This window comes from Miscanthus floridulus, chromosome 6, assembly GCF_019320115.1.
Source record: "Miscanthus floridulus cultivar M001 chromosome 6, ASM1932011v1, whole genome shotgun sequence".
NCBI lineage: Eukaryota > Viridiplantae > Streptophyta > Magnoliopsida > Poales > Poaceae > Miscanthus > Miscanthus floridulus.
The window spans coordinates 93,105,852-93,133,519 of NC_089585.1; the positions used below are offsets into that span (position 1 = coordinate 93,105,852).

General features: G+C 44.4%; 1 protein-coding gene, 1 long non-coding RNA gene and 1 pseudogene across 2 annotated transcripts; all 3 read right to left on the reverse strand.

Moving 5' to 3' along the window:
- Positions 1-6,095: 6,095 nt before the first annotated feature.
- Positions 6,096-8,722, reverse strand: LOC136460830 (uncharacterized; annotated as a pseudogene).
- Positions 8,723-12,635: 3,913 nt separating this feature from the next.
- LOC136458644 (3'-5' exonuclease-like) lies at positions 12,636-13,343 on the reverse strand. The gene has a single exon (XM_066458579.1). It carries the CDS (start codon positions 13,341-13,343, stop codon positions 12,636-12,638), a length of 708 nt encoding a protein of 235 aa, XP_066314676.1.
- A 918-nt stretch (positions 13,344-14,261) lies between these two features.
- On the reverse strand, positions 14,262-17,615 carry LOC136458645 (uncharacterized). Its single transcript, XR_010760033.1, has 6 exons — positions 17,386-17,615; positions 17,214-17,296; positions 16,963-17,126; positions 16,722-16,869; positions 15,991-16,100; positions 14,262-14,544 (listed from the first exon to the last, which is right to left on the reverse strand). It is a non-coding gene; the product is annotated as an uncharacterized lncRNA (long non-coding RNA).
- Between the last annotated feature and the right edge of the window lie 10,053 nt (positions 17,616-27,668).

A 27,668-nucleotide genomic window follows, 5' to 3' on the forward strand; every position in this document is an offset into this window, starting at 1 on the left:
GAGTTATGCGCGTCGCACCAAATCGCCTGTGTGCGCGAGCTCGCTGCCGTCACCGACTAGAGTCCCGCTTTAACTCGCTCAACCCTCTCGAGCTACCCGTGTGCCCTCCGATGTGGTCTTGGCCATAACCCCGTGCCTCCGCCTTTCTAATTCGCCCAGCTCAAGGCTTTTTAGCCCGTCTCCTCAAGCTAGTAGGTAGCATAGGAAGCCAGCTAGTCGCCCCGGCCGTAACCAGTCCCAGCAGATGTCCTTCACCGCATCGATTCGAGGTTCTACTCGCCGTGGGCCATGGTCACCGTCGTAACCTAGAACTAGGGAGAGAGGTAGGATTGGAGTGATAGTAGTTCGATTCCTTGATACCATAAACTCGCCTTGACCCCCTCCGCTTGGTGCTCATGTTGTTTTGTCCAGGGAGTCCACCATCAGAGCGGTGGCGCACCGGTGTCACGCTCGGCACGCCACCGTGAGGGCAGGCGCACGTGGTCGGGTCGCCTTGTCGCTCCTCTGCCTCAACCACCACCACAGCGCGAAGCCTAGTGAGCTACTGGTGCTCATCCGTCACCGCCACCACCTCGGTAGAGCCTTAGGTCACCGGAATGAGCATGCCATGGCACAGCTCCGCCCATCACCGGGGCTAGCCCTCGATAGTGCGTCGTTAAGCTCCCCACCGCTACCTAGGAGTGCGCGCTTAGTGGTAGGCAAAGGTCGGCTCCTTACCCCCATGGTAGCGAGCTCGGGGTGCCCAGCGCAGCCGCCCATGCCGCTGGTCACCATGCCGATGAACGCGGGGTAGAGCATGGCCCTCCCCATTGTGAAGGTGAAAACATCCGGGGTCCTTAGTGCAAAGCTTGTCTCTGGTGTAATAGTGCTCGATGACGCCGCGTGATAATATGTTACGCTGAGGGTTTTTCTACAAAGGGTGCGGGGGCATGCGCGGGCTCCTCGTCGTGGGCCGCTTGTTGGGACAGCCTGCTACACACGCGGGCTCCCCGTCGTGGGCCGTTTAGGTTGTTGGGCTGAAATTGTTGGCCACCGACTTTTTCTTTTTCTAAAGCGTTTCCAAATTAGTTTCTTGGGTAAATTTGTAAATTCAAGAAAAATTTGTGTTGCTGACCAAAAATTGTGAAACTAATCTTGTTAGGTTCCTAAAATCATGCTCCATCCACCAGTATATCTTATCCACAAAGTTCTATAATATTTGCAGGAGTTCTTAAATTAAACTAAGATGCTTAATATTATTAAGATGCAAATATGGGGAATTTTTGTGATAGAATGATAGTAGTGTTAGCTTTGAAAATTTTACAGTAGCTCTGTAGTATTATTATGTGTCATCTATAATTTTTGTAGCTTTAGAATAATTAGTTTGCTAAGGTAACTAATGACACCTAGTTTATATATATAGTAAATAAAAGGAAATAAAGAAACACCTAGGGATTTTATAACTAAAACATTGTGGGAAATTAGCGCCTAGTTCGATAACTTGGATACGTGGCCTAGTACGTTAGTCGTCAGAGCTAGCTCGTTGGCTTGAGAGGCGTAATCGTATTTTAAGAGTTGTGATTGCCGTTGATTATTTACATCCCTACGTTGCATCCACGTATTTCATGATAGGAGCGATGTTGGATCATGGAGTTGTCTGGAGTAGCGGAAACAGATGGTGACTTGATGATCATGCCATCATGATGAAAATCTAACTTGGTTATATTTTTCTCAGGCAAGCCCCGGTGCATAACCCCTATTATTCTACACTTTATTTTATGCTTGTGCATTAAGTTTTAAGGAGTTGAATGAAACCCATGTGCATATATATATATATATATATATATATATATATATATATATATATATATATATATATCCTTATCTTATGAGTTTTACTAGTATGATAGGATCATGTAGATTTCTATGCTACAGGACTCTGGTAGAAGTCGAGTGATTGCCTGTCACTCGCAAGAGATAGGAAAGATATTATTGTTGTTATTATATTACTATCACATGGAATATATATGAAAGATAATTAGAGATCGGGCGGAATGGTACTTTGGATCTGGACTTGGTTTGGCATTCGGGCGAGGCTCGGATTACACTTGTTTCGCCTATGTCGGTTAAGGACCGGCCATTGCATTGGATTCTAGTCAGGTCATAGACTTATTATCCTGAGCACATACTTATTTATGGGAGCAGGGAAGGCTCGTTGCTCTCTTATCGTGGTTTTTGGCTCTTTTCGGACCGACTGATTGGAGGCGGGAATGGTGGAGGTCTAAGCACCATACTGAGTCTGAGACTCAGGTGTGGGGGCTTGGAGTCTAAGTTTGGACGGGGACCTGGACCCCTTGACAGGAGAGTGGTGGGTTGGTCCTGCTTGTGCCTAGGGTATAAGTGGGGCATGTGTTTTGGGGTGCCCAGCTGGGCTACATTGATTCGTGAATCACCGGGTAATCCTGTATGACTTGTCTATGATCTAGCACCGTAGTAAGAACTGAAATATGAAAGATGGTAAAATGGTTCTGATTGCTTACCACCTACTTGAAAGCAGCACAGGTGCTTACATAGAATGGTTAGTTAATGAACTAATAATGACTACTAATGAAATTGAATATAAGGACGCACATGTTAGTAATGCTTCCGTAGATGCAATAACCCACAAGCCAGATAGCCTTGCATATCCTTGGAGTCTTTTCTTTCCTCCTAACGGGTAAGTCTTACAGAGTACAATTGAGTACTCAGGGTTTGTTCTACCCTGTTGCAGGTGACAGAAACATGTGGAGCTAACACTTGTGTGTGGAAACCTCCTGGTGGGCTCAGCGAGGATTTCCTTAACGTTGCGGACATAGAGTTTATTTGAAATTTCCACCCAAAATGTTTTACAATGGAAAAACTTATAACATGTTATGATGTATATAACAGACCATCATGTTAATGTATAACTTGTCAGTAAATGATTTTATTTCCGCTAAAACTCTGATAATATGGTTATATTTTGTTGTTATAAATAATAAATATTATACTCTGATGTTGCATGAAAAGTGAAGTAAGAAATGGCTAAAATGTTGTAAGATTTATCCTTACATTTATGATCCTATTGAAAATATGGATTTTTGGGTTCTCCCTCGGGGTGGGCTTAACAGAACTATTTAAATTAGCTCACTCTTGGGGTGTTTAATGTCTAATGGAAGACAAGCACCTTCAGAAGTGAGTTATTTTAGGCGGTTCTGCCATAGCAGCGTCGCGTGTAGGTCGATGATGTGGCCGTGGTCATCATGGTGGGTCACGTTGGTCTGTTCGGTGAGAACGGGGACGCTGGTGCGCACGGTGCCATGCCTGGCTAGGCTGGCCGCGGTGGCGTGGTAGTCGTGCTAGCCCATGGTGCGTCGGTGGCCACCCATGGTGGAGTGCGCGCGAGAAGAATGAGGAAGGCAGAGAAGGCATTCGTGGTGGCGGAGACTAGGAGCCAGGAAGAGAGGCGGGCGGCTGGGGTTTTATAGCTCGTGAGCTAGGGTTCATGAGGCGAGGAGCGTGTTAGGTTGATCTCCATGGCCAATTGGGCCCTTGATTCGCTCCCTGATCGGGGCGCTCAGCCTTTCTACTGGCTGATGGACCCTTGTCGAGTAGTGCAATAAATAGGAGGTGGGGGTTGGGCCTCGAGAGATAAGATTCACCATAGCCGCCAGCCCCTCATGGATGTCCTATCCTTAGACCTGTACTGCTCTTGTATATCCTCATCCTCCTATAGTTTTTGAACAATGATACTGATGTGCCATTTGTGTTTGCTTGTTCAGACCATGACAATGATAGGATACAAATCATCTTTAGTTGTTTTGTTGTGCTACAGTTGAAGGAAATGAAAATTATGAATTGTCAATTATTGGCAACCCTCAAGGGTCAGTGTTTGTTTAGCTGGCAGCTTTGTTTTGTATACTGATTCATCACCCTTCATCCACCATGGGTGTTTGTTTGAACATAGTGCCACTAAATCATTCTCTGTTCTTTTATTACATTCATATCTAAATGCATTTTTCCTTTTTCCATTCTAGGGTGGACTCTTTGTGTATGACATTTTCTAGGTGTTCTTCACTCCAGTTATGGTCAGTGTGGCTAAATCTTTGATGCTCCGATAAAGGTCAGTGCTCTTTCCTACTGAATTTGGTCTTTGTTAATACCATTGTCAGTTAGTTCCATTTCCCATCTTGATGCTTCAGCTGATCTGGCTTTGCTTGGTTATGCGCAGCTTCTGTTCCAAATGTAGATGCCTGCCAACGACCATTCTCCATGCTTGGCCTTGGTGACATTGTAATACCTAGTTAGTAATAAAAATTTCTCTCCTTGTGCTATGTTATATTCTACTTTGCTGTGACACAGACTTTAACCCTTATTTAACGGTAATATCAGCCTCTATAGGAGTGTTAAGTGCCAACTTTGTTCTACATGATTAGGTAATCTGTACAAACTGTTATATATTGGAACATTGTTAGAATGTCATTTACTGATATGCTGTATCAATGGAGCTCTTGCTTTTGTTGATTCATGGGGATTGATCAGATTTTTAGATTTATGATATGGTTACTTTTGCTATCTATATATATTCTTTGTAGCACTTGACAGAGAATCAATGTTGTAACTAGAAATGGTCCTGCTGGATTTAGATCATGCTCTGCACCATATTGCTGGATTAGACATTCAGAACATAATATGTATTTGTACTTATGCTTCCCCTTGTTTCTGTCATCCCTGTAATATTAATACTATAATTATTTTTGGGGCTTATTGCAGCCTGCTCTACTATGCCTTGTTCCTGGTGTTGTCGGTTTCGTCGCTATTCCTTGTCTGTGGTATGGAGAGGTGAAACAGGTCAGATTCTGAATACTTACTCAGGCACCTTATGGCCCTTTCATCTATACATTTGGGTAACTGTAATTCTCACTCTATCTGTACTACTTGGAGTTTCACAATTGCAATCACCGATAATATAAATTGCAGATATTGGGCACTGCAATTGTAGTTCTTAGCATATGTAATTTTAGATCTAGGCATAATTTAATTTAAGGTTTGTACCATCCTGCTCATTACATAAATTACATAAATATGTTGGCTACTTAAATTTTGCTTCTATCTGCTGATCATAGTGAATTGCTGCATGTCTTTAATCACCGTGTCCTTAGTGTGGTGTGGCTTCGGGATTAGTGCTACCATTTGATGTTCCTTCCTCTTCTTTCTTTTTGGCTTCACCGGGGAGCCTACAAAACATTATTAGTTCACATAACTAAGAATTTTTGCATTTGGATTCAAATTCTATTTGTATGTCATTAAATTTTATACCTGCACTGTCTGTGTCATTTGTTTTCTTCTTTTTCTTCTTTTCTGCTGCCACTAGTTTCTTCTTTATTTCTTCTATATGTGTCTTCATTCTGATAGGTTTAGGTGGCCTTCCCTTTCTCTGAATTCTTTCTGGATCATCTATTTTAGTCTATGGATCTCCAGCTTGTGCTGCTATAGTTTGTCCTTCTTCATTTTCTTGCTGGTCATTTTGTGCTTCACCTATTTGCTGAGCACATAGCATTCTATCTAAATTGATTTCCATCTTGTTGAATTCTGCCATAAGGTATTCCATGGCTTTTTCAATTTTTGATCATTTTGAATTCAGTATTGTTGATCTCTTGGATAATATGTTGAATCTCAACAATGAGCTTGTTGCAACTGTTTCTTCTTCTTGTCTTTCAACATGTACCTTCATATCCTTTTTTCTCCACCTGTCTAAGTATTTGTCTGGAATTGTGCTGATTTCCTTTTCAATTACTATTTTTAGGATATGAGAGCAGGAGTATGCCATCTTTGCTAAATTTTGCACATATGCAGGTAAATTCTTCTTCGCCTTGTGTTAATTCAGTGTTTACTGTATATCTCCTGAACCTATGAACCTCCTAAATCTGGTTACTTTTTTGTCACACCTCAAATGTTTTCCCATCTTCGGTTTCCCTGTAGTTCAGCCTTGATGTTGCCTTCAGTTGTAGCTAGAACTTTTTGAATATGTTTCTGTTGTATAGCTGTTGTGCCTGCTGCTCTATTCTATAGCTGAATATAAATTCCTTTGGCCTTTTCTACTTGCTATAGCTGTCCTCTGGCCTTTCTGCTTGATTTATGGTATCAACAATCCAATTGTACTCTTTTAGAAAGCTGATGATACTATAGATTGGCCCTAAATTATCTTTAAACCTCGCATTTGTTGCCTCACTCCTGGATGTGGTCTGTACGAAAGAGAAGAAGTCATTTTTGTAGTAGACCGGGATAAACCTTTTCCTCATTTCCCACATTTTGGAAGTAGTGATTCCCTTGAAGGTTTCTTTCCTCAATCATTCTCTTCCAAAGTCGCTCAAATTCTTCCATTGTTAGACTATTGTTCACTATATCTTCGAAGTCTTCATATAGTCCTTCATTTGCTGCAAAGACCTTGACATTCTTATTGTAGCATTTGGTCTTTATATGGAACAAGCAATTTATGTGCTTTGTGTTTATGAAGACTTGCTCTATTGCTGATTTCATCGCCATGTCTTGGTCTGTGATGATTGTTTGAGGGTGTTTTCCTCCCATTGCTTCAAGGAAAGTTTGAAATACCCACTTAAAAGTGTCCACCGCCTCATCATGCAGGAAAGCACATCCGAAAAGGCAACTTTGCCCATGTCCGGTGATTCCAACAAATGGTGCAAAAGGTAAGTTGTATCGGTTGGTCATATATGTCATGTCAAAACTTACACATTCTCCATAATCTGCATAATATTTCATAGAAGAACAGTCTGTCCAGAATAAGTTTCTCACTCTCTTGTCCTCATCTAAATCAAACTTGTAAAAGAAAGACAGATCCTCAGTTTGTTTCTTTCTGAAATAATCCAGTACTTGTGTCATATCTGATCCTTTAACTTCTCTATTCAGCCTTGTCCTGTAGTTGCTAATATCTTTCTTTTTCATCGGTAGAGCTGTAAGCCCCCCTCTAAGATATGATAGAATAGAAACCATCTTCCTAGTTGGGATATTGTTATCGTTCAGAGTCTTGATAAGTCCTTTTTCCATTTCTGTCATATACTTGTGACTAGAAAAAAGCTGATCCCTGTCTCTAGGGCATAGCTCATGATTATGCTCCAAATCAAGAGTTTTAACCTTCCATACACCTCCTTCTTTCACCATCATAACACAAGGACAATCTTACTTCTGCTGAACATTTTTGTTTTCCTTCTCCTTACTGGTTTCTTTCCAACATCCTTGTCTACTTCAGCTTCTTCTTGCTCTAAACACTTTGGTTCCTTTTCTTTTCCTTGACGAGTGCATCTCATTGTCACTTTGACTACCTCATTATTTCTCTTCTTACTTTGAGTTCTTGTCGTATGTGTTATGGCAACTTGAAATCCGGCTAGGAACACATAGAAGTTGAAGAAATGGTGAGCATCATCCCTACTCTTAAATTCCATCGATAGCTATGGGGTGTACTTGTTGTTGATTGGTGCATTGTTGCCTTCAGATGCTGCAACCTGCTCATTTTTTATGAATTCTTCAATCTCTTCCTCCGTCAATTCCTGGCTACCATTTACATGTTCATTATCATCTGTTACTGTTGATGTAATATCTGAACTTGTTGGTTCTACTGCTATGATCCTCAAGTCATTTTCTCCCATTGTTGGTTGGTCATCTTGATTTTCATGCTGCACCTATAAATATATTAGCAGCAGTCTCAGTTTCTGAGTAACGTGATTTATAATACAAATATTTTTTCCAGTGTGTACTGAAATAGTTGAAGAGATCATTCTTTATGTACCTCATCAATGTCCATGTTATTGAATACATCAGTTTGCCAATGGTATTATTGAATTTCAGATCTATCATCATCAGTTATGCTTGTCGTTGCTCCATCATCATCAGCGACGATTGCCATTTCTCCATCCTATTTTTGCAAAGATAAGTTTTACTTTGATGATAGTACATATTTGTATTGCTTATAAATGTAATCAAATTGGCTCAGCTGTCTGTATGTACCTCATATGACAGCCTTGACTCTGATATTGACCAATCAGTTTGTGGTCCAAAGATTCCATCCGGATCTTCAAGTCTCATTCTATTTTATTTGTTTGACAATGAGAATGGTTACCATTTATAATATAACACAACTAGTTTCACAAGCATATATAATATAGTTTTACCTCATTCCTGTCATTTCCAAGTATCATCTTTGTTAATGATCCTTGCATCTCTTCATGTTGCCGCATAGTTTATAATGAAGCATTGAAATTAAAGTATTGTTATGTTGAAATTACATTGCACATATGTGTGTAATTTACATATGTGTGAATTGTAATTTTTGTGTACTGGTATTATAAATTTTACCTGTGTATTCCAGTCAGTCTGATTATCTTCCTGAGAGTTCCTGATCTGTTCCATCATAAGTTCAGTGTAGCCTCCCTGCATTAAAATATATTCTAGTCGAAAAACAACCTTCTTATGTTGGCATTTTTTGATTCTGAGCAATGATTTTGCTCACCTTTTTGTATCTGTAGGTATTTGAATGGTCACTAGAACAATTTGTGCCTGCAAATATTTGGTAAGGAGCTAGCTGCATTTCCTTAATTGCTTCTTGTGACTTCACTGATGTTGGATAATCATCACATCTACTTGTTGTGACATACATATTATTCTGCTTCATAAAAAAAGCAAGTAGGTGAGTACTTGCATAGCTTTTCATTGCATCATTGAATTGTGTTTCTTACCTCAAGTAGTTGATCAAACTCGATTGGTGCTTGTATTAGTTGCATAAGGGAAGCAATTGAAACCAGCAAGAAAATGAAGAAGCCATTAGTTCTCATTTATTTATTGTTTGTGTCAACTGTTTTGAATTAGGAGTAATTTTACATCATTATTGCTTTCTTCTTGGCGAATCATATCCTCATAACTGTGAATATGATATTGTGCCTCTGACATTTCCTGCAGCCTTGTTCTTCTTTCTAGATTCATGTTCTGTTAAAACATCCAGATTTCATATTTTGACAGTTAGAAGGTTTCTCATCATTACATATTCCATGCATCTAACACACAGTAGGGCTATTGTAAGTAGTTAGAATCAGCTATAAATAGAAAGCATAGTTTGTAGTGTTATTCATGCTACCATCATTGGCTTGCATATTTGTTTTTTAACACAATAAATGTATAGCACTAAAGGAATTACTAACTAAACTTGTAGAAGCTGTGGCGGATGCTAACAAAGCAATTGAACTTGATCCTACGATGCATAAAGCCTACTACCGGAAATGGTTAGTGGCACTCTTCTTTTTTCAATAAAAGTTATACATGAACACTCCCATAATTCCCTCTGCTACAATTTTGTCTATGTACTAAGTTATTTCTTGTTTACAGTGTTGCATGCATTAAGCTTGAAGAATACCAAACTGCAAAGGCTGCTCTTGAGTTGGGTTCTTCCTATGCATCAGGTGATTCAAGGTTTACTCGTCTATTGAAGGAATGTGAAGAGCGCATCGCTGGTGAGCAAAATAAACTTCAGCTAGTGTTAACAAGAAATAACAGTGTGCATGTGGTGATAGGGGGGGGTAAATTGGGAATGCAATGTGGTGCATGCTATTTTCTGATGATATTTGTCCACTTAGCTGCCTTGCCTTAGAAATGTTTGCAGCAGCCTTGTGTACTGGAGAATAATTATGTTTCAGTTCAATCATCTCATATTGTCTGTCCTGTTATTTGGTTTATGTGTCCAGAAGAATCTAGCCAGGCACCAGTAAAGAATATTGAGCCTCCTGTGGCTCCTACTATTGAGGACAAGGAGGATGTCGCAAATATAGAGAATACACCGCCAGTGGTAGAACCCCCAAGCAAACCTAAATACAGGTAACTAGTGTAAATTCCTAGAACTCTTTGAACCACCTAGCTCACACTGAATGCTATATAATCAAACCACTTGACCTTTTCCCAGTACAGGTAGTTATTTTGTTTCTGTTACTACCTTATTGGTGAGGCACGTATGGATTTGCTGGGCCATAGCCTTTACAGCCATAAGGGAAGTGTTTCTCTACGACCTCGTCAGGTTTGTAGCTTTTGCTGGAATCTATAAATGTTGCTTTAGCGATGAGGAAACCTATTTTGTTTGGCTTCCTTTCATCCTTCAACCTAACATATCTAGATGAAGTAATTGGTGTGACAGGAAGATAATCTCTCTTCTTGCCTTGTCATCAAATGTTAGATGCATTAGGTACATTAGTCTTCTGATTAGTGTGAACATAGGATTACAGGATCAGGTTAATATATCAGGCACCTGTGATTTGGGGTTTTGCATATATAAACACATGTCTTCATCTAAAAAATGAACCTGATCCAAATGGTACTTATTGTCTTGCAGTTATGAAGCAGATGGCATGGCTAAAGATTTCATGCCTCTCTATTCACTAAGAGATAATCACTCTCCATTCTATGTTGATGTTGCTTTTCATACTTGTTTTCTGTTACTAAGGTGTAAGTCAACCTATAGCTAGCACCTTGCCTTCAAGACAAGGGTCAGATACAGAATATAAATTTATTTATGATTTCTAGCTGCTGAGTCTCAATCAAAAGGTCAAGAGTGAAAAAATTAAATAACTTTAGAGAAACAAAACAAAAACACATATAAGCTTCACTTTACCTTTTTCAACTGTATAAACACAGGCAATGGAGTTTCAAATCAAGATGTTGCTTTGTGTTATTTTTTAAATAAGTATTTAGCAGGTCATGTGCTTAATTGTGGAGGTTTGTGGTTAATATTATCCCCTGTGAAGTTGAACCACCTGAATATTTTGTGATTTAGCTAAAATGGTTAGCTAATAATACATAATAGTGTTTCATGCAAAGATTTGGGTTTATACACAGCACTGCCTTTCTTTTTTTATCATATATAATGTAGTCGATACAATTCTTTTGATAAGCTCATTGTAGTGTGTTTGGGCTATTCTCACCCCATTGGTTGCAACATCCAAAAATGTTTGTTTAATCGGTATAATTACATTAGCAGCAAATACCAGTTGCAGTATTTGAAATATGCAATTTGTTTTTAGGTATTCTGTATTTTTGTTTCCTGAGTTCCTTAATTTGCGAATCTGTAATTCTGATTCCTGAATTTGGTTGCAGCAAATACTAGCAATCTTGGATTACATCTTTACGAGGAAGTCGGTGTGCTTACCGTGGTTGTTGAGGTTAGTGGTTCCCCTTAAATCTGTTGGTTGCTTGCCCCTTTCCTCTGGTCTGCTTGCCCCCACGCAGAGGAGATCTTCATCTTTGATCTGCCGGTTGTTTGCTCCATTCCCTTGCTCTGCGTGGGGATCTGATCTGATCTGCACGCAGAGCAGTGCTCTGCTTGCCCTATGAAGAGATTTGATCTCCACGCAGAGCAGAGGCTTCCCCCTGTTTGCCCGGCTTGTTTCCCAAGTATATAGATTGTTGTTTTTTGGCTCTCTGTCTTCTTAGTTATTGGGCTCTGGGCTGAACTATTCTTTGCTGATATTGGGCATCTCTGTCTTCTTAGTTAGTGGGTCTCTCTGTCTTCTTAGTTATTGGGCTCTGGGCTGAACTACTCTTTGCTGATATTGGGTCTCTCTGTCTTCTTAATTAGTGGGCCTCTCTGCCTTCTTAGTTATTGGGCTCTGGGCTGAACTACTCTTTGCTGATATTGGGCCTCTCTGTCTTCTTAGTTACTGGGCCTCTCTGACACGTTTTTATTGGGCTGAACGACAGCTGTGGGCCTTGTTTGCCTGATGGAATTTGTGTGTTGCATTATCTTAAAACACACGTTTTTTTCCATTGTTTCAATTCGTGTGTTTCTTAGGCATCTAACAACCATGTGCTAACTAGTCTAAAAACACATGGTTTTTCCTATGTTGAAATCTGTGTGTTTTACATACAGCCAACAACTATGTGTTGGCTTATGTTAAAACATACGTGTGTACAGTAGACAGACTCTTTAAATATTGGCATATTTTGCTTATGGCACGGAATGCCTATGGACTGTGGTGATTGGTGTAATCTTAATGTTGCTTGCGGCTGGGATTTTAGGAATACTGAGATGGGAAATGCATATCGCGATGAGGACAGACATGGCCGATGCACCGGTTTGGTCGCATAATACGTCCTCCTACCCGCGTTGCACCGCATGACGATGTTTGTGATACCATGTCACTACTACTGGATACTTTTTTTTCGAGAAAGAATATTTTACTGGCCTTTTGGCAGACCAGGGGACAGCAATATAGGTTGACGAATAGCTCGTGGAAGTACTTCGCGGCGACAGCCAACAGGTGAGCAAGCCAGTTCAATATGTATGCCGTTACGTGAGCAGCAGACGGTGCGCGTAATACGTACTCAGAGTCTCAGACAGTCAGACGTAACTAGGGTCGAGGTGAAGAACTTGTGAACGACCAATTTATGTACAAAACTATATATAGACGTAAGATTCCAAATTTCCTTCAAATCAATCAATCAATCAATCAAATGAATAAACGTGCGAGATTCATCATGAATTACACATGCAACTAATCCCTACACTGTGAATAAAACAATCCTGGTCTCGTCGCAAAACGCTATAACGGCTGACTTCTAATAGCACATCTCTTCGATCAGCTTATTTACGGCAACTCGAAGCACACAAACGGCGAGATCGTTCCAGCGGCGGCGGCCACATCTTCTAGTTCTAACGCGCGCTGACTGGTAAGCAGCAGCCGGCCAATCTCGTAGGACACGAAGGCGTCGATGGCGGCGTACCGGACTTGCTCCGGCGACAGGGGCCTGCTCCACTTGCTCATGGTCACGTGCTTGGGCTTCTCCATCAGCACGCCCATCACCTCGCACGCGAGGGTCTTGAGCCCCGCCCTCGCGAGCTCCGGCCGGGACAGCACCTCCGCGGCCACGTGCCTCAGGTCCACGGGGGTGGCGACCAGGATCTTGTAGTCGCAGTACAGGCGCTCGACGTCGCCGTCGACCGAGACGCCGACGAAGCGGTGCTTGGGGCTGGCGAGGAAGGCCTTCAGGGTGACCGGGACGTAGTTGGCGTGGACGATCTGGAAGACGAGGCAGCGGCGGCCCACGCACAGCTGCAGGACCACCATCCTGTTGTCGCGATGCCCGTCGTCGTGGAAGACGACGCGCCACTCGGTGTCGAGGCCCACGATCAGGCCGGGCTCTCCCTTGCGGCCACCGGTCGTCTTGCGGACCTCTTGGAGGAAGTGCTTCACGGCGTCGCCTGAGTTCGTGACCGTCGTGTGGATCACTACGGTGCCGCCGTCGTCCATGGGCATGACGACGTCGGTGTCGTACGCGTACGTGGACTTCTTCATTGTGCCCGAAGGACGGCTTGCGTGAGCTGGTGTCGTCTCTTAGCAAACTGTGCCGACGGTTGAGAGCTACCGATTTGTTCGATGCCTCGATGGCTCTGATCGTGTGCTGCTTCTCGATATATAAAGGGGAGGGAAGGCAACGCAAGGGCTGGGGGATTCGAGTCGGATTCAACCAAGGGTGCTCACCTCCGAACAGGAACCTGCCCTCCCGCTCCCCGGTGGCTCCGACACCGCCGAAAGCTGCGGGGAAGCCGCTGTTGCCTCCACCGCCTGTGGCAGCGGCATCCACCGCCTGGCCGGAGTCCGCGAGCGGCTGGGGGTTCGAGGACAGCAGCCAGATCGGCTCGGACGGCAGGGCGGCTGGGTGCAGATGAACGCCTGAACGGCTGAACCTGTTGTGTGTGGCGTGTCCTCGGCAGGCTCATCCATAGGCCGTAGCACGTTTTGATCGCGGCCACATAAACGTACCATCGGTGAATGTTTGAGACGCGAGAGGCGCGCGCCATGTTTGCCCAAGGAGACTTCATGCTTGCGGTATATGTGCTGGGGGCCAGCGGCCAGCTCCAGCCTTTCGGAGTTCACGCCACGCTGCTGCCCGCAGGAGCACTCGCCGTGTTTCCTCTTCTGCTCCCCATCCCTATCTTCTATTTTGAGTGCCGTGAACGAGAATTTCTTTTGAGAAAGTCGTCTGACTCCGAGTCTCCGACACCAGTCGATCCTCGAGGAAGCCCGTGCCTGTCAAACGATGCTTTTGTAGCAACGAACAGGAATATGAACATTATTATGACTGGTTCCACTTGTGACGATCCCACAGCAGGGAAAGGAATCGGAGAACTGGGGATAGTTTCTGGTATTTTTGTTTAACTCAATGCAGTATCTTTGTTACCTTCACACTGCGCACATGAAACAAACCAGGATTCCAAAACTTGAAATCCCGACTCTCTTGCTCCTCTGTGATAGTCCCAGGATATCTCAGTTATCACGGGCATCCACTTTTCAGCAGATTACAAAGTCATACAACAACAGAGTACACAAATAGGAATAAAACTAACCTATTTACAAGCTCTCTAGGTTAAGATTAATCAAAACACTGAGGCTCCACTCGTAGCAGCGAAACTTGGTGAATCTCCAATCCACGAGCATCCTTGAGAGTAGATCGCAAACTAACTACCAATCTCAACACCACTGCGAGTCAAGAAAACTGCACACCGCCAGATGTGCGCAGGCCATGGTCAGCACCAATGAGCTTTAGTGGAAAATAGAAAATAAAGGGATCTGACGATCTTAATAGTTTAGCTGTAGTTTGCATCCTTAGCGCATGCAGAAGCGTCAAAATATACATAGAGTATCTCCTCTAAATCCCAACCCATACACTCATTCTCACCGTCCACTCATCATCACATCTCACATCTCACCTCACATCACCCTCATACTCTCGGTCTAAGCGATGAGCGAGGCAGCCTCTGCATGCCCCTCATCTCAACGGCCTCAAGCCGGACCTATCTTCGGGGGAGAGAAGCAAAGCACAAGAGAAGACTAGCGGGGGTGAAACAGTTCACAGGAATGATCATGACCTAGATCACGGCTATATGTATAGTTTTAACTCTGCAGAGTGTATACACCTGTACCCTCTAAGATTACCATCATTGACCGTGGCCGCGATCTAGGCAAACACCGCTTAAGAACTAGCACATCCTCACTAGTCTGCCCCCAAGTGGAGTAGCATACGGCACAACGTATACACTTGGGATCGTGATTAGGGTAGCCGAAAAAACCGTCGACATCCTTCTCATTGTGCTCCTAGGGCTAAACCCTGTGCACATCACCTCCCACAGAACTGGCTTAGTCTGCACTAACTCAACCGAACGGGCCCCACCCATTCAGGGCCTGTGGCGTGCACGTTTAACATGGCCCCATGTCCCAGGCATCAACCCACGACAGTCCTTAATTGGCCAAAGCAAGCACCTTCCACCAATATCACGTGGCCCACCTCTCATGGGTAGCCACCACCACACGGCTGTCATGTCATAGCCATCATATCCATCAGAACCAGATTGGGGGCACTCCATGCACCAAGTGCACCCCTCCAGGGTAAATCCTCTCACTCTGGCCAATATCACCAAAGAAACAGGTCAAGAGAATGAATGTCTCTAGAACTCCTCATTCACCACCACCCACACGGGATTCAACGCTCCCGTCGCGCTAACCTACCATCTATCTCACGAGAAAGCCTCACGGCAAACCCCGATCCACCAACCACATCATCTAACCAACCATCACATCACATAACAAGGCATATATGTAATAATAATGGAAGTAAATGCAAGCAAGCAGGTAGGCAATATATGGCCCCGTTCGCTTCGCTAAAAAACAAGCCGAAACACTGTTCCGAGTGATTTGTTGTGAGAGAAAAATATTGTTCCGGCTGAAAAAATAAGCTAAAAAAGACGGATTATAAGAGAAGCGAACAGGGCCAAGTGCGAGCGTGAAGCTGGGTAGTCAGGGTGAAGGGGTTTTCAATCAAGGCAATCAAGGCTCATGCAATAGCATGTATCACATATACTAGCAAATGAGTAAAAGTAAAACACTAGCAATTCTACTTGCAATGCCTAATAGGTTTCTCTAAGATAAGGTGCTGCCATGACACCTGCGATGTCGAGGAAGTAGTGGTACGCGTCTCTGGGAGTCGAGGTCGTCCACCATCGGGGTCCATCACCTTCGGGTGCGTCGTTGGATCCATCCGAGCTCGAGTCGTCGCTACGTAAAGAAAATGTCGAGAACGGCCACCAATAAGAACCAATAAAACCGCAACAAAAACTGACTCAACTAAACCCAAGGATTGCGCTAGAAGGTTTGCTAGCTAGTGCTCGGGACGCTGGGCCTGAGGTGGTGCCTGAGCTCTGACCAAAACAGAGCCGAGGTCGCGGTGCGTCGGAGCCTGTCCGCGAGACGAAGGCTCGCCCACAACGCCTCGGTCAGGAAGAGGGCGACAAGGGGCGGCGGTGTAGTGCCTGTGCGAGCGGCTAGGCTTGGGCTTGCGCACGTCCGTGCGTGAGGGTGCGGTGCTCAAGCGCTTGGTCGCGACCGCGATCGGCCCGCGACGGCGGTGATGTGCTCGGCTCGCGCGGCGGCGTGCGGAGGCACGGCCGCGCGTCACCGCGTGTAGGTGTGCGTGCCTGTGATCCGAGCGGCCTTGAAAGGCTCGGTCTTGGCCAACGCGGCGGGAGGGGGCCGTGAGGTCGTGGACATGGCATCCGCGAGTGGCGCGGCGGCGGCGTGCTGTGCAAACCGGGAAACAAACCGACTCGAAGGCCGGGGCAGACAAAGATTGAGAACTCAGCGTTAAATAAAGGAAGGGGCTTGGGTCGTGTGGCTCACCGAGGGGTTCCCAGGCGGCCGGACGCGTGGTGCAGGCAGAAAGACGTCGTGCTCCGGAGGCTCGTCGGTTGAAGGCGAACTCGATCTCCTCGGCACCAACGCGCGGTTGCTCGGCTTGGGTCGCTGCGGTGCGTTCGTCGCCGCCGATCTGGCAAAAGAGAGGGCGACAACAGCTCGAAGACTGGCCAGGCAACAAACCGACGGGAACGGAAGGAAAAGGACTGGCTTTTGGGTTGCTCACCGGCGGCTTGTGAAGACCGAGGTGGACGTCGAGGTCGGGAGAAGCTCGACGTCGTGTCGTTCCCCGGCGTGGCGGCGACGCCGTCCACGTGCTCGTGGTTCAGGGCTCCGGCTTGGCGACGGCTTGCGGTGACGGTGGCGCAACCCCCGTGCACCGGCTTCCGGCTACAGCGACCCGAAGGCCGGTCAGGAGCGGGCCAAGGCAACGAAGGCCAACGAAAAGGTAGGGCCTTTGGGTTGGACGGGGCTCACCGGTGGCTTGAAGATAGTGCAAGGCGCTGGGTGACGACGGCTCGGCGTTCTTGGCCTCCGTGGGCGTCGTCGCGTTCTCGAGTCTGCGGTTCACAAACGGGATGAAGGTTGCGGCAGACAGGGAAGGATCCCAAGGCGAGAAAGGTGGGAGCTTTATCAAGGAGGGGCTCACCGGTGGGATTGGCGAGGACGGGGACGCCGGCGAATGCGACGTCGTGCCCTTAGCTTGCCGTGGCGGCGCGATGTGGTCCGAGCGGCAAGGCTAGGTGCAGGCGGAGCTCCGCGGCGGCGTCGTGGTGCTGCTGCTGTGCCGCGGCGACGCTGCGGTTGGCGAGGCGGACTGGACGGCTCGATGTAGACGCGCGGTGGAGGTCTCGGCGTGGCGTCCCCGGTTCACGGCGGGGTTCGGTGGTGAGCAGCTACCTCCGGTGTTACGAGGTGACTAAGCACTCACATCGTGGGCTGAGATATAGATTTATAAATACAGTGAGTTAGATACGTAAATGCATATACGTGTTAATGAAAAATCCTAACGCGATGAATAAAATAAGTAGTTCTAAATATTGGCACGAAAGTAATATTTATAAACAAAAATACAATATGACTTGTATATAGTACTTAAATAAAATTCGAAGCGTAAATTTAGTGGATGGAAATACAACTTTTGTTTTGGTAAATAAATGTTGTTCAATAGTATTTTTAATAGCTCAAGGATTGAAGTTGGAATTTAATTCCAGCCTCTAGAACTAAAATGATGTCTGCAAACCTAATGACGATGCCGTTTTTGGCATTTAAATTTTGATTAAATTTCTTAAACACTAGATTCGTATTTTTACACTGTTAGGTGTACCAAGGTGAGTACATGAGCACGGTGTAGGTCGAAGTCGTGTTGGAGATCACTTTGCTCTCGTAAAAATTGCCCAAACTTCATTAGAATGCGTTGCAGTTAGGTTTTAGCGCTCCGTTCGTGAATCAGCGCCGGACCTGACGAACCTATTTTGGTGTCTCTATCTCTCTCGGTAGTTCATCTAAGTTTACGTTTGATGCTACTTGGGATAGCCTTTAGGACCCTCTTGAGCCTTGACAAATTGGTTTGGTCTCAACCGAGCTGGGTTGGTTTTGGTCGGAGCTTTAAAATTCGTGCACACCACTGATAGCAGCCGCTCGGTCCGAGCTCGTGGTCACCGCACGTGGGGCGCTGCTGGCACTGGGGCTTTGGCCACGGCCGGGCCATTGCCGTTGCTTAGCTCACGCATGAGGTTGATGTCACGCATCGTCTATGATTTGGCTCGCTGCTACGCTCACGTCGTGCTTAGGCGAATGGTCGCGGTGCCGCGCGCAGAGCATGTCGTGGCCGCGGCAGAGTGGACTCGGTAGATATGGCGCCCGCCTCAGCCTTCAATCCACCTACCGCGTCGAGCACTTGAGCCATCCTACATCGTCGTGTCTAGGTCATTGGCTCCGGCTCCAGTGGGCGATGGGACGCTTCCCTGCCCCGCCGCTAGCCGCCATGGAGGGCTCTGCTCAGGTTTGGTCGCTCCGAGTTATGCGCGTCGCGCCAAATCGCCTGTGTGCGCGAGCTCACTGTCGTCACCGACTGGAGTCCCGCTTTAACTCGCTCAACCCTCTCGAGCTCACCCGTGTGCCCTCTGACGTGGTCTTGGCCATAACCCCGTGCCTCCGCCTTTCTAATTCACCCAGCTCAAGGCTTTTTAGCCCGTCTCCTCACGCCAGTAGGTAGCATAGGAAGCCAGCTAGTTGCCCCGACCGTAACCAGTCCCAGCAGATGTCCTTCACCACGTCGATTCGAGGTTCTACTCGCCGTGGGCCATGGTCACCGTCGTAACCTGGAACTAGGGAGAGAGGTAGGATTGGAGTGATAGTACTTCGATTGCTTGATACCATAAACTCGCCTTGACCCCCTCCGCTTGGTGCTCATGTTGTTTTGTCCAGGGAGTCCGCCATCGGAGCAGTGGCGCACCGGTGTCACGCTCGGCATGCCGCCATGAGGTGCGGGCGCACATGGCTAGGTCGCCTCGTTGCTCCTCTGCCTCAACCACCACCACAGCGCGAACCCTGGTGAGCTACTTGTGCTCATCCATTCATCGCCACCACTCTGTAGAGCTTAGGGCTGGAATGAGCACGCCATGGCACGTGCTCCGCCCGTCACCGGGGGCTAGCCCTCGGTAGTGCGCCGTTAACCTCCCCACTACTACCTAGGAGTGCGCGCTTAGCAGTAGGCAAAGGTCGGCTCCTTACCCCATGGTCGTGAGCTCGGGGTGCCCAACGTAGCCGCCCATGCCGCTGGTCACCATGCCAACAAAACACGGGGTAGAGCAGGGACCTCCCCATTGTGAAGGTGAAAAACATCCGGGGGTCCTTAGTGCAAAGCTTGTCTCTGGTGTAATAATGCTCAGTGACGCCACGTGATAATCTGTTACGCTGAAGGACTTTTTCTGCAAGGGAGGTGCGGAGGGCCCGCGTGGGCTCCTCGTAGTGGCCGCTTTGTTGGGATAGCCTGCTTACACACGCGGGCTCCCCATTTGTGGGCGTTTAGGTTGCTGGGCCGAAAATCGTTGGCCACCGGCTTTTTCTTTTTCTAAAGCGTTTCCAAATTAGTTTCTAGGGTAAATTTGTAAATTCAAGAAAAATTTGTGTTGCTGACCAAAAATTGTGAAACTAATCTTGTTAGGTTCCTAAATCATGCTCCATCCACCAGTATATCTTATCCACAAAGTTCTATAATATTTTGCAGGAGTTCTTAAATTAAACTAAGATGCTTAATATTATTAAGATGCAATATGGGGAATTTTTGTGATAGAATGATAGTAGTATTAGCTTTGAAAATTTTACAGTAGCTCGTTGTATTATTATGTGCCATCTGTAATTTTTGTAGCTTCAGAATAATTAGTTTGCTGAGGTAACTAATGACCCCTAGTTTATATATATAGTAAATAAAAGGAAATAAAGAAACACCTAGGGATTTTATAACTAAAACATTGTGGGGAAATTAGCGCCTAGTTTGATAACTTGGATACATGGCCTAGTACATTAGTTGTTAGAGCTAGCTCGTTAGCTTGAGAGACATAATCATATTTTAAGAGTTGCGATTGTCGTTGATTATTTACATCCCTACGTTGCATCCACATATTTCATGATAGGAGCGATGTTGGATCGTGGAGTCGTCTGAAGTAGTGGAAACAGATGGTGACTTGATAATCATGCCATCATGATGAAAATCTAACTTGGTTATATTTTTCTCAGGCAAGCCCCGGTGCATAACCCCTATTATTCTACACTTTATTTTATGCTTGTGCATTAAGTTTTAAGGAGTTGAATGAAACCCACGTGCATATATATATATATATATATATATATATATATATATATATATATATATATATATATATATATATATATATATATATATATATATATATATATATATATCCTTATCTTATGAGTTTTACTAGTATGATAGGATCATGTAGATTTCTATGCTATAGGACTCTGGTAGAAGTCGAGTGATTGTCTGTCACTCGTAAGAGATAGGAAAGATATTATTGTTGTTATTATATTACTATCACATGGAATATATATGAATAATAATTAGAGATCAGGCGGAATCGTACTTTGGATCTAGACTTGGTTTGGCATTCGGGCGAGGCTCAGATTGCACTTGTTCCTCCTGTGTTGGTTATGGACCAGCCATTGCATTGGATTCTAGTCAGGTCATAGACTTATTATCCTGAGCACATAGTTGTTTATGGGAGCAGGGAAGGCTCATTGCTCTCTTGTCGTGGGTTCTGGCTCTTTTCGAACTGACTGATTGGAGGCAGGGATGGTGGAGGTCTAAGCACCACACTGAGTCTGAGACTTAGGTGTGGGGGCTTGGAGTCCAAGTTTGGACGGGGACCTAGACCCCTTGACAGGAGAGTGGTGGGTTGGTCCTGCTTGTGCCTAGGATACAAGTGGAGCATGTGTTTTAGGGTGCCCAGCTGGGCTACATTGATTCGTGAATCACCGAGTAATCCGGTACGACTTGTCTATGATCTAGCACCGTAGTAAGAACTGGAATATAAAAGATGGTAAAATGGTTCTGATTGCTTATCACCTGCTTGAAAGTAGCACATGTGCTTACATAGAATGGTTAGTTAATGAACTAATAATGACTACTAATGAAATTGAATATAAAGGCGCACATGTTAGTAATGCTTCCATAGATGCAATAACCCACAAGCCAGATAGCCTTGTATATCCTTGGAGTCTTTTTTTCCTCCTAACGGGTAAGTCTTGCAGAGTACAATTGAGTACTCAGGGTTTGTTCTACCCTGTTGTAGGTGATAGGAACATGTGGAGCTGATACTTGTGTGTGGAAACCTCCTGGTGGGCTTAGTGAGGATTTCCTTAACGTTGCAGACATAGAGTTTATTTGAAATTTTCACCCAAAATGTTTTACAATGGAAAAACTTATAACCTGTTATGATGTATATAACGGACCATCATGTTAATGTATAACTTGTCAGTAAATGATTTTATTTTCGCTGAAACTCTGATAACATGGTTATATTCCGCTATTATAAACAATAAATATTATACTCTGATGTTGCATGAAAAGTAATGTAAGAAATGGCTAAAATGTTGTAAGATTTATCCTCCCATTTATGATCCTATTAAAAATATGGATTTTTAGGTTCTTCCTCGGAGTGTGCTCAACAGAACTGTTTAAATTAGCTCACTCTTGGGGTGTTTAGTGTCTAATGGAAGACAAGCACCTTCGAAAGTGAGTTATTTTAGGTGGTTCTGCCACAGCAGCGTCACGTGGAGGTCGACGACGTGGCCATGGTCATCGTGGTGGGTCACGCCAGTCCATTCGGTGAGAATGGGGATGCCGGTGCGTGCGGCGCCATGCCTGACTGGGCTGGCCGCGGTGGCGTGGTAGCCATGCTAGCCCATGGCATGTCGGTGGCCACCCATGGCGGAGTGCGCGCGAGAAGAATGAGGAAGGCAGAGAAGGTGTTCATGGTGGCAGAGACTGGGAGCCAGGAAGGGAGGCGGCCGACTGGGGTTTTATAGCTCATGAGCTAGGGTTCACGAGGTGAGGAGCGTGTTAGGTTGATCTCCACGGCCAATTGGGCCCTTGATTCGTGCCCTGATCGGGGCGCTCAGCCTTTCTACTAGCTGATGGGCCCTTATTGTGTAGCGCAATAAATAGGAGGTGGGGGCTGGGGCTCGAGAGATAATGTTCACCGCAGCTGCCAGCCCCTCACGGATGTCCTATCCTTAGACCAATCGAGAGGGGTGCTGTGAGCGACGGGAAGCTCCATCGCCTTCACCGCCACCATAGCACCGTGCCTGCACTACTGCTACCTATGATGACTAGTGGGCGCATCACGGTTACCTCTACTCTAACCCGCTGTGGCTACTACATCACTGGCGCCTCGGTGGCGACAAAATTTAGTGAGGTACATCAGCAAGTCATCCCATCTAAGTCAAGTTTTACCCACTAGATCTGCCCATAGAGGTCCAGTAAATACTATCAATGGTATCAAAGCCAGGTTGCGAGTATGTAGATCTAGACTAGGGTAGAAAAGTAGAAAAAAATTAAGGAGATGAATCGGATTGAACCCCAACCATAACCCTAACCCTAACCCTTACCCTTGATGGATGGACGAAGAAAGGGGAGGACCTACCTAATTCCTCACCGCCGTCGCTACCGCCGTGCATGGGAAGAAGCAGCCGAGCCACGCTCGTCGTCGTGCGCACGAGCCTCGGCCGAGGGCACCATCATAGGGACCCACGGTGGTGCCGCCCTTCTTCTCCCACGTTTGCTGCTTTGAGGGCTGACAATGGAGAAAGGGATCTAGGGTTTAGGGAAGAGCACGTGTGGGGGTGCAAAGAGCACCACTACGGTGCCGCTCGACGACACCGGCGCCATCACTCTTCTCTCCAGCCATTGTGTTTTGGGTGAGAAGGGGGAGAGCAAGCCGACGGCTGTGGCGAGGAGACAGAAGCAGAGGAAGAAAATGAGGGTTAGGGTTCCGAGAGCGGAGCCACGCGGGGTCAAGGGCAACATTGCAAGGCCGCTTGATGGCGACGCGCTCAGCCTCGGGCGAGCGCGCTCACCGACGAGGGGCCCACGGCGGCGCCACCACTCTTTTCCTCTGAGCGCCACGGGTGGCCGCTGCCGGCTCTTTGTCCCGACGCGACGTAGAGAGAGATGGGGGAGGAGATAAATGATGCTAGGGTTTGGGCGAACCGACGTGGTGGTGATTTTTATTCCGCTGAGATCGTCGCTGGACCGTCCGATCAAGATCAATGGCTCTGGGTGAGCGGACCAAATACAGTCCTGGTGGGCGAGGCAAATCCTGGCCCAGGCCCAGGTTGCGGCCTAGGAAATGGGGAGTGCAGAGTGAGTGGCCATCGTGGGCCGATTTCGCATGCTAGGCCGATGGCAGAGCGCGGCAGCGCGCTGGGCCGCGCACGTGCGGTCGCGCTGGTGGATAGGCCGCTGGGCCAATTTTCGTTGAAAGCATAGAACTGGAGCAAAGCATTTGTTTTATGTTTTCAGAAAGCAGTTTTGATGAATTTTTTCAAGCTTTGATGTTAAATCTCTGTCAAAATTTGAACCAACGGAATATTTTTTTAGAGAGTAGATGAGTACAGTGAAATGCTTCTGAAAAGTAGATAAATTATTTTTTTTCATGTTTCCGCAGCAAAGTTTAATGTTTATAATCTTCTAATTAAATTCGAACCAACGAGAGAATTTAATTTGAAGATTAGTTACTTTTAGTAAATTATGATTATGTTTATCCTCTAATTAAATTAGAACCAACGGAAAATTTTAAATTAGTGGAGTAATCCGATTTGTTTATGTTAAAGTATGGTATTGTTATTTTCTGACCAACATTGATGATAACAATATTATAATGAGTTTAAGGTTGAAGTTTAAATCTCTGATAAATTTTGCACCAAAATGGTCAATTTTTTCAGAGAGCAGATAAAGACCAAGAAATGCTCCTGAACTAATAGAATGTATTTTATTGATTATCTTCTAATTAAATTCGAACCAATGGGATAATTTAATTTTGAAGAGTAGTTATATGTCTTCCAAGTTAATTTATGAGTTTTATGCATTAATTCTATTTTCTTCCCAACGGTGATGTAGAATTGATGAAGAAACATCTTGTGTGTTTTAATTTTAACCGAGATCACTCGGCTGCAATACTGGGCTATGTGAATGAAAAGGTTTGAGTAAAGCTAATTCAAAACTATTTTTGTTAGTTTACTAATTTTCTGATTAAATTGAACCAACGGAAAGATTTAATTGGAAAAATGAAGAAATAAGTGAATGTTTTAGTCGTCATGACTAAGTTTTTGTTATAGTAAATTGTGTATAGATTTTCCCGCATGGGGAGAAGTTTTGGCATAGTACTTATGCTAGTTAATCCTACATGGCAGGAGAAGTTTTGTGATGATTCACATGTTTTGTATCTCGCATAGCGAGAGAAGTTTGGGTAGCTCTTATGCTGTCCTAGTATTGACCGTGGCACAATAGAAATACATCGTCATGGTCAATACTAACCAAAAGATAAGAAAAGATGCAAGGGTGACTTGCAAAAGTACTGCTAATGAAAGACCTCGTTGAGTTCTTAAAGTGTAATAAGGAAATATACTCCTAAATGGATCAAGAAATAACTTTGTTTATATGACATAATCATGTGAATGAAGTAAGTTATAAGTGTCTCCTCATTCACAGGTTTATTGAATAGTTCTCGAAATTATGGTAGTAAAGTTCATGCCATATTTTGAGGGGGAGAATATTAAGATCAATTAAGAAAAATACTCTTCATTAAGAGTGAGATAAAGATCAATTAAGAAAGATACTCTTCATTAAGAATGAGATAAAGATTAATTAAGATGAATGCGACCGTTGGAGGAGTACAACGGTCACAACAATGATACCCCTAAGCAGAGAAATGGCAAAATTTCTGGACCTTTTAAAGTTTTGACAGGAAGATAGCGTAGATAGCCTCAAAGATGTTAAGGTGGTGCTTAAAGCATCATATGAGGTTTTAACAGATTAAACCCAAAATAAGATATTTGAAGATACACTATTTTTAGAAAAGATGGGAAGATCTAGGGGAGCATGGTATGTAGAGGTATGTAGAGATCTAAGACTTGAAGAGAAGAGGGACTATGTGCCCACTCCAGTAACTCAGGAGCAACAAGTTTCTCAATACCTATTGATGTTGTATGACTAATACAACACCTGTTGTTAGCTCTTTGAAGAAGATGAATAATGTAAATAAGGATCTTGTAATACAAGAGCCTGTAGAATCAATTGCCTCTTGGCAATGAAGAGCAACAATAGCCCCATATGAAAGGCATCAATAGCTGAGGCCCTAGAAGGTCTCAAAGAATTAGTAAACCAGTTTTTCTGATGACTATGAAGTCTATGTTAGTAAAGAAATTCAAATTGAGGGTGATCCCACCTCATTTGAAGAAGCCATGAGAAGCGTTTACTCGTTTAAATGGCAAGAAGCTATGGAAGTTGAAATGAATTCAATGAATACCAATGATGTTTGGGACTTAGAAGAAATTCCTAATAGAGCCAAAATAGTAGGCTGTAAAAGGGTCTATAACACAAAACATGACTCCAAAGGGAATGTAGAAAGATATAAAGCACAACTTGTAGGAAAAGGCTTTACACAAAGAGAATGAATAGATTACAATAAGAGTTTTCTCTTCAGTCTCATGCAAGGATTCTTTTAGAATCATAATGGTGTTCATGGCACATTACGATTTAGAGTTACATCAGATGGATGTAAAGATGGCATTCCTCAATAGGGATTTGTATGAAAAATGTTACATGGCACAACCCAAAAGGTTTTGTCATGGAAGAAAAGAACATATGGGATGCCACCTATAGAAATCCATTTATGGGTTAAAAGTAAGTCTCTAGACAGTAGTATTTGAAGTTGATAAAATAATAAGAAAGTTTGGGTTTTAAAGAAAATAAGAAGGACAATAGCAGTTTATGCGAAGTTCAAGAATGGAAAATTCATTTTCCACATCCTGTAAATAGATGACATTCTACTCACTAGTAGTGATGTTAATCTGTCATTGGAGAAGAAGTTTTGTCCTCAAGTTTAAATGTGAATGATCTTGGTGAAGCGTCATTGGTTCTAGGAATTGAAATTCATCAAGATAGAAGAAAATGGGGTATTAGGACTATCACAAAGGCATACTTAGAAAAGATTCTAATGAAATAAAGTATGCATGCGAGTAAACCTACGCCTGCTCCTATAGTCAAGGGTAATAGATTTGGGAATTTTCAATGTTCCAGGAACCAATATGAGATTGATCAAATGAACATGGCTCCATATGCTTCAGCTGTTGGAAGCTTAATGAATGTACAAGTAAGAACTTACCCTAACATAGCTTACGTATCCAGGATATTTTGGCAGAAGTCCAGTCCAGATATAGATCACTGGAATGGAGTTAAGAATGTCTTGCAATTTTTGCAAAGTATCATAGGCCTCATGCTAAGTAAGAAAGAACAAGTACTCTCAAATAGTTGTGGGTACAAATATTAAGTTTTGGTGAAGATGTGTAGTGAAATCCACAGTAGTTGCTAACACTCGCAGTTGGAGTATTAATTGTGGCAAAGCTCTAATGAAATAGTTGTAGGTGTCATCAATGATGCATACCATAGTATAGCTTGTCATGAGGCCTCAGGAACAGGCAAAACTGGTTAAGGGAATATGTACCCTAGATTTAACAATTGGTAGTCAACAGCAATAACCATTTAAAGTAGTTAACTCCTAAGACAACAGGTCAAGTGTGCTGCCAAACACATTGACATTAAGTTATATGTTGTAAAGGAGAAAATCCAGAATCATTTTGAAAAGCATTGAGCATATAAGTACCAAGCAAGTACTTGCAAATTCGCTTACCAAAGGCTTACCACCCAGTGCGTTCAGAGAACACACAGTTCGACATGGGTTTACGAGAAAGCCTATGATTTCTAGATACTAAGGGCCTAGTTGAGTATCTGTTTAAAACAGAGAGATGCATTAGTAGCTGTTAAATCTAATGGCAACTGACCATGATGATGAGGCACGCTCTATGCACTGATCTATGATGGAATGGGAAAAAGAAAAAAGAAGTTAAGTTTAAGTCATTAGGTGAGATCAAGGGGGAGAATGTTAGGTTGATCTCCACCAATTGGCCCAATGGCCAATTAGGCCCTTGGTCCATGTCTTGATTGGGGGTGCTCAGCCTTTCTACTGGCTGATGGGTCCCTGTTGCGCAGCGCAATAAATAGGAGGTGGGGGCTGGGGCTTGAGAGATAAGGTTCACCATAGCCGCCAACCCCTCATGGATGTCATATCCCTAGAACGATCGAGAGGGGCGTTGTGAGCGACGGGAAGCTCGATCGCCTTCACCACC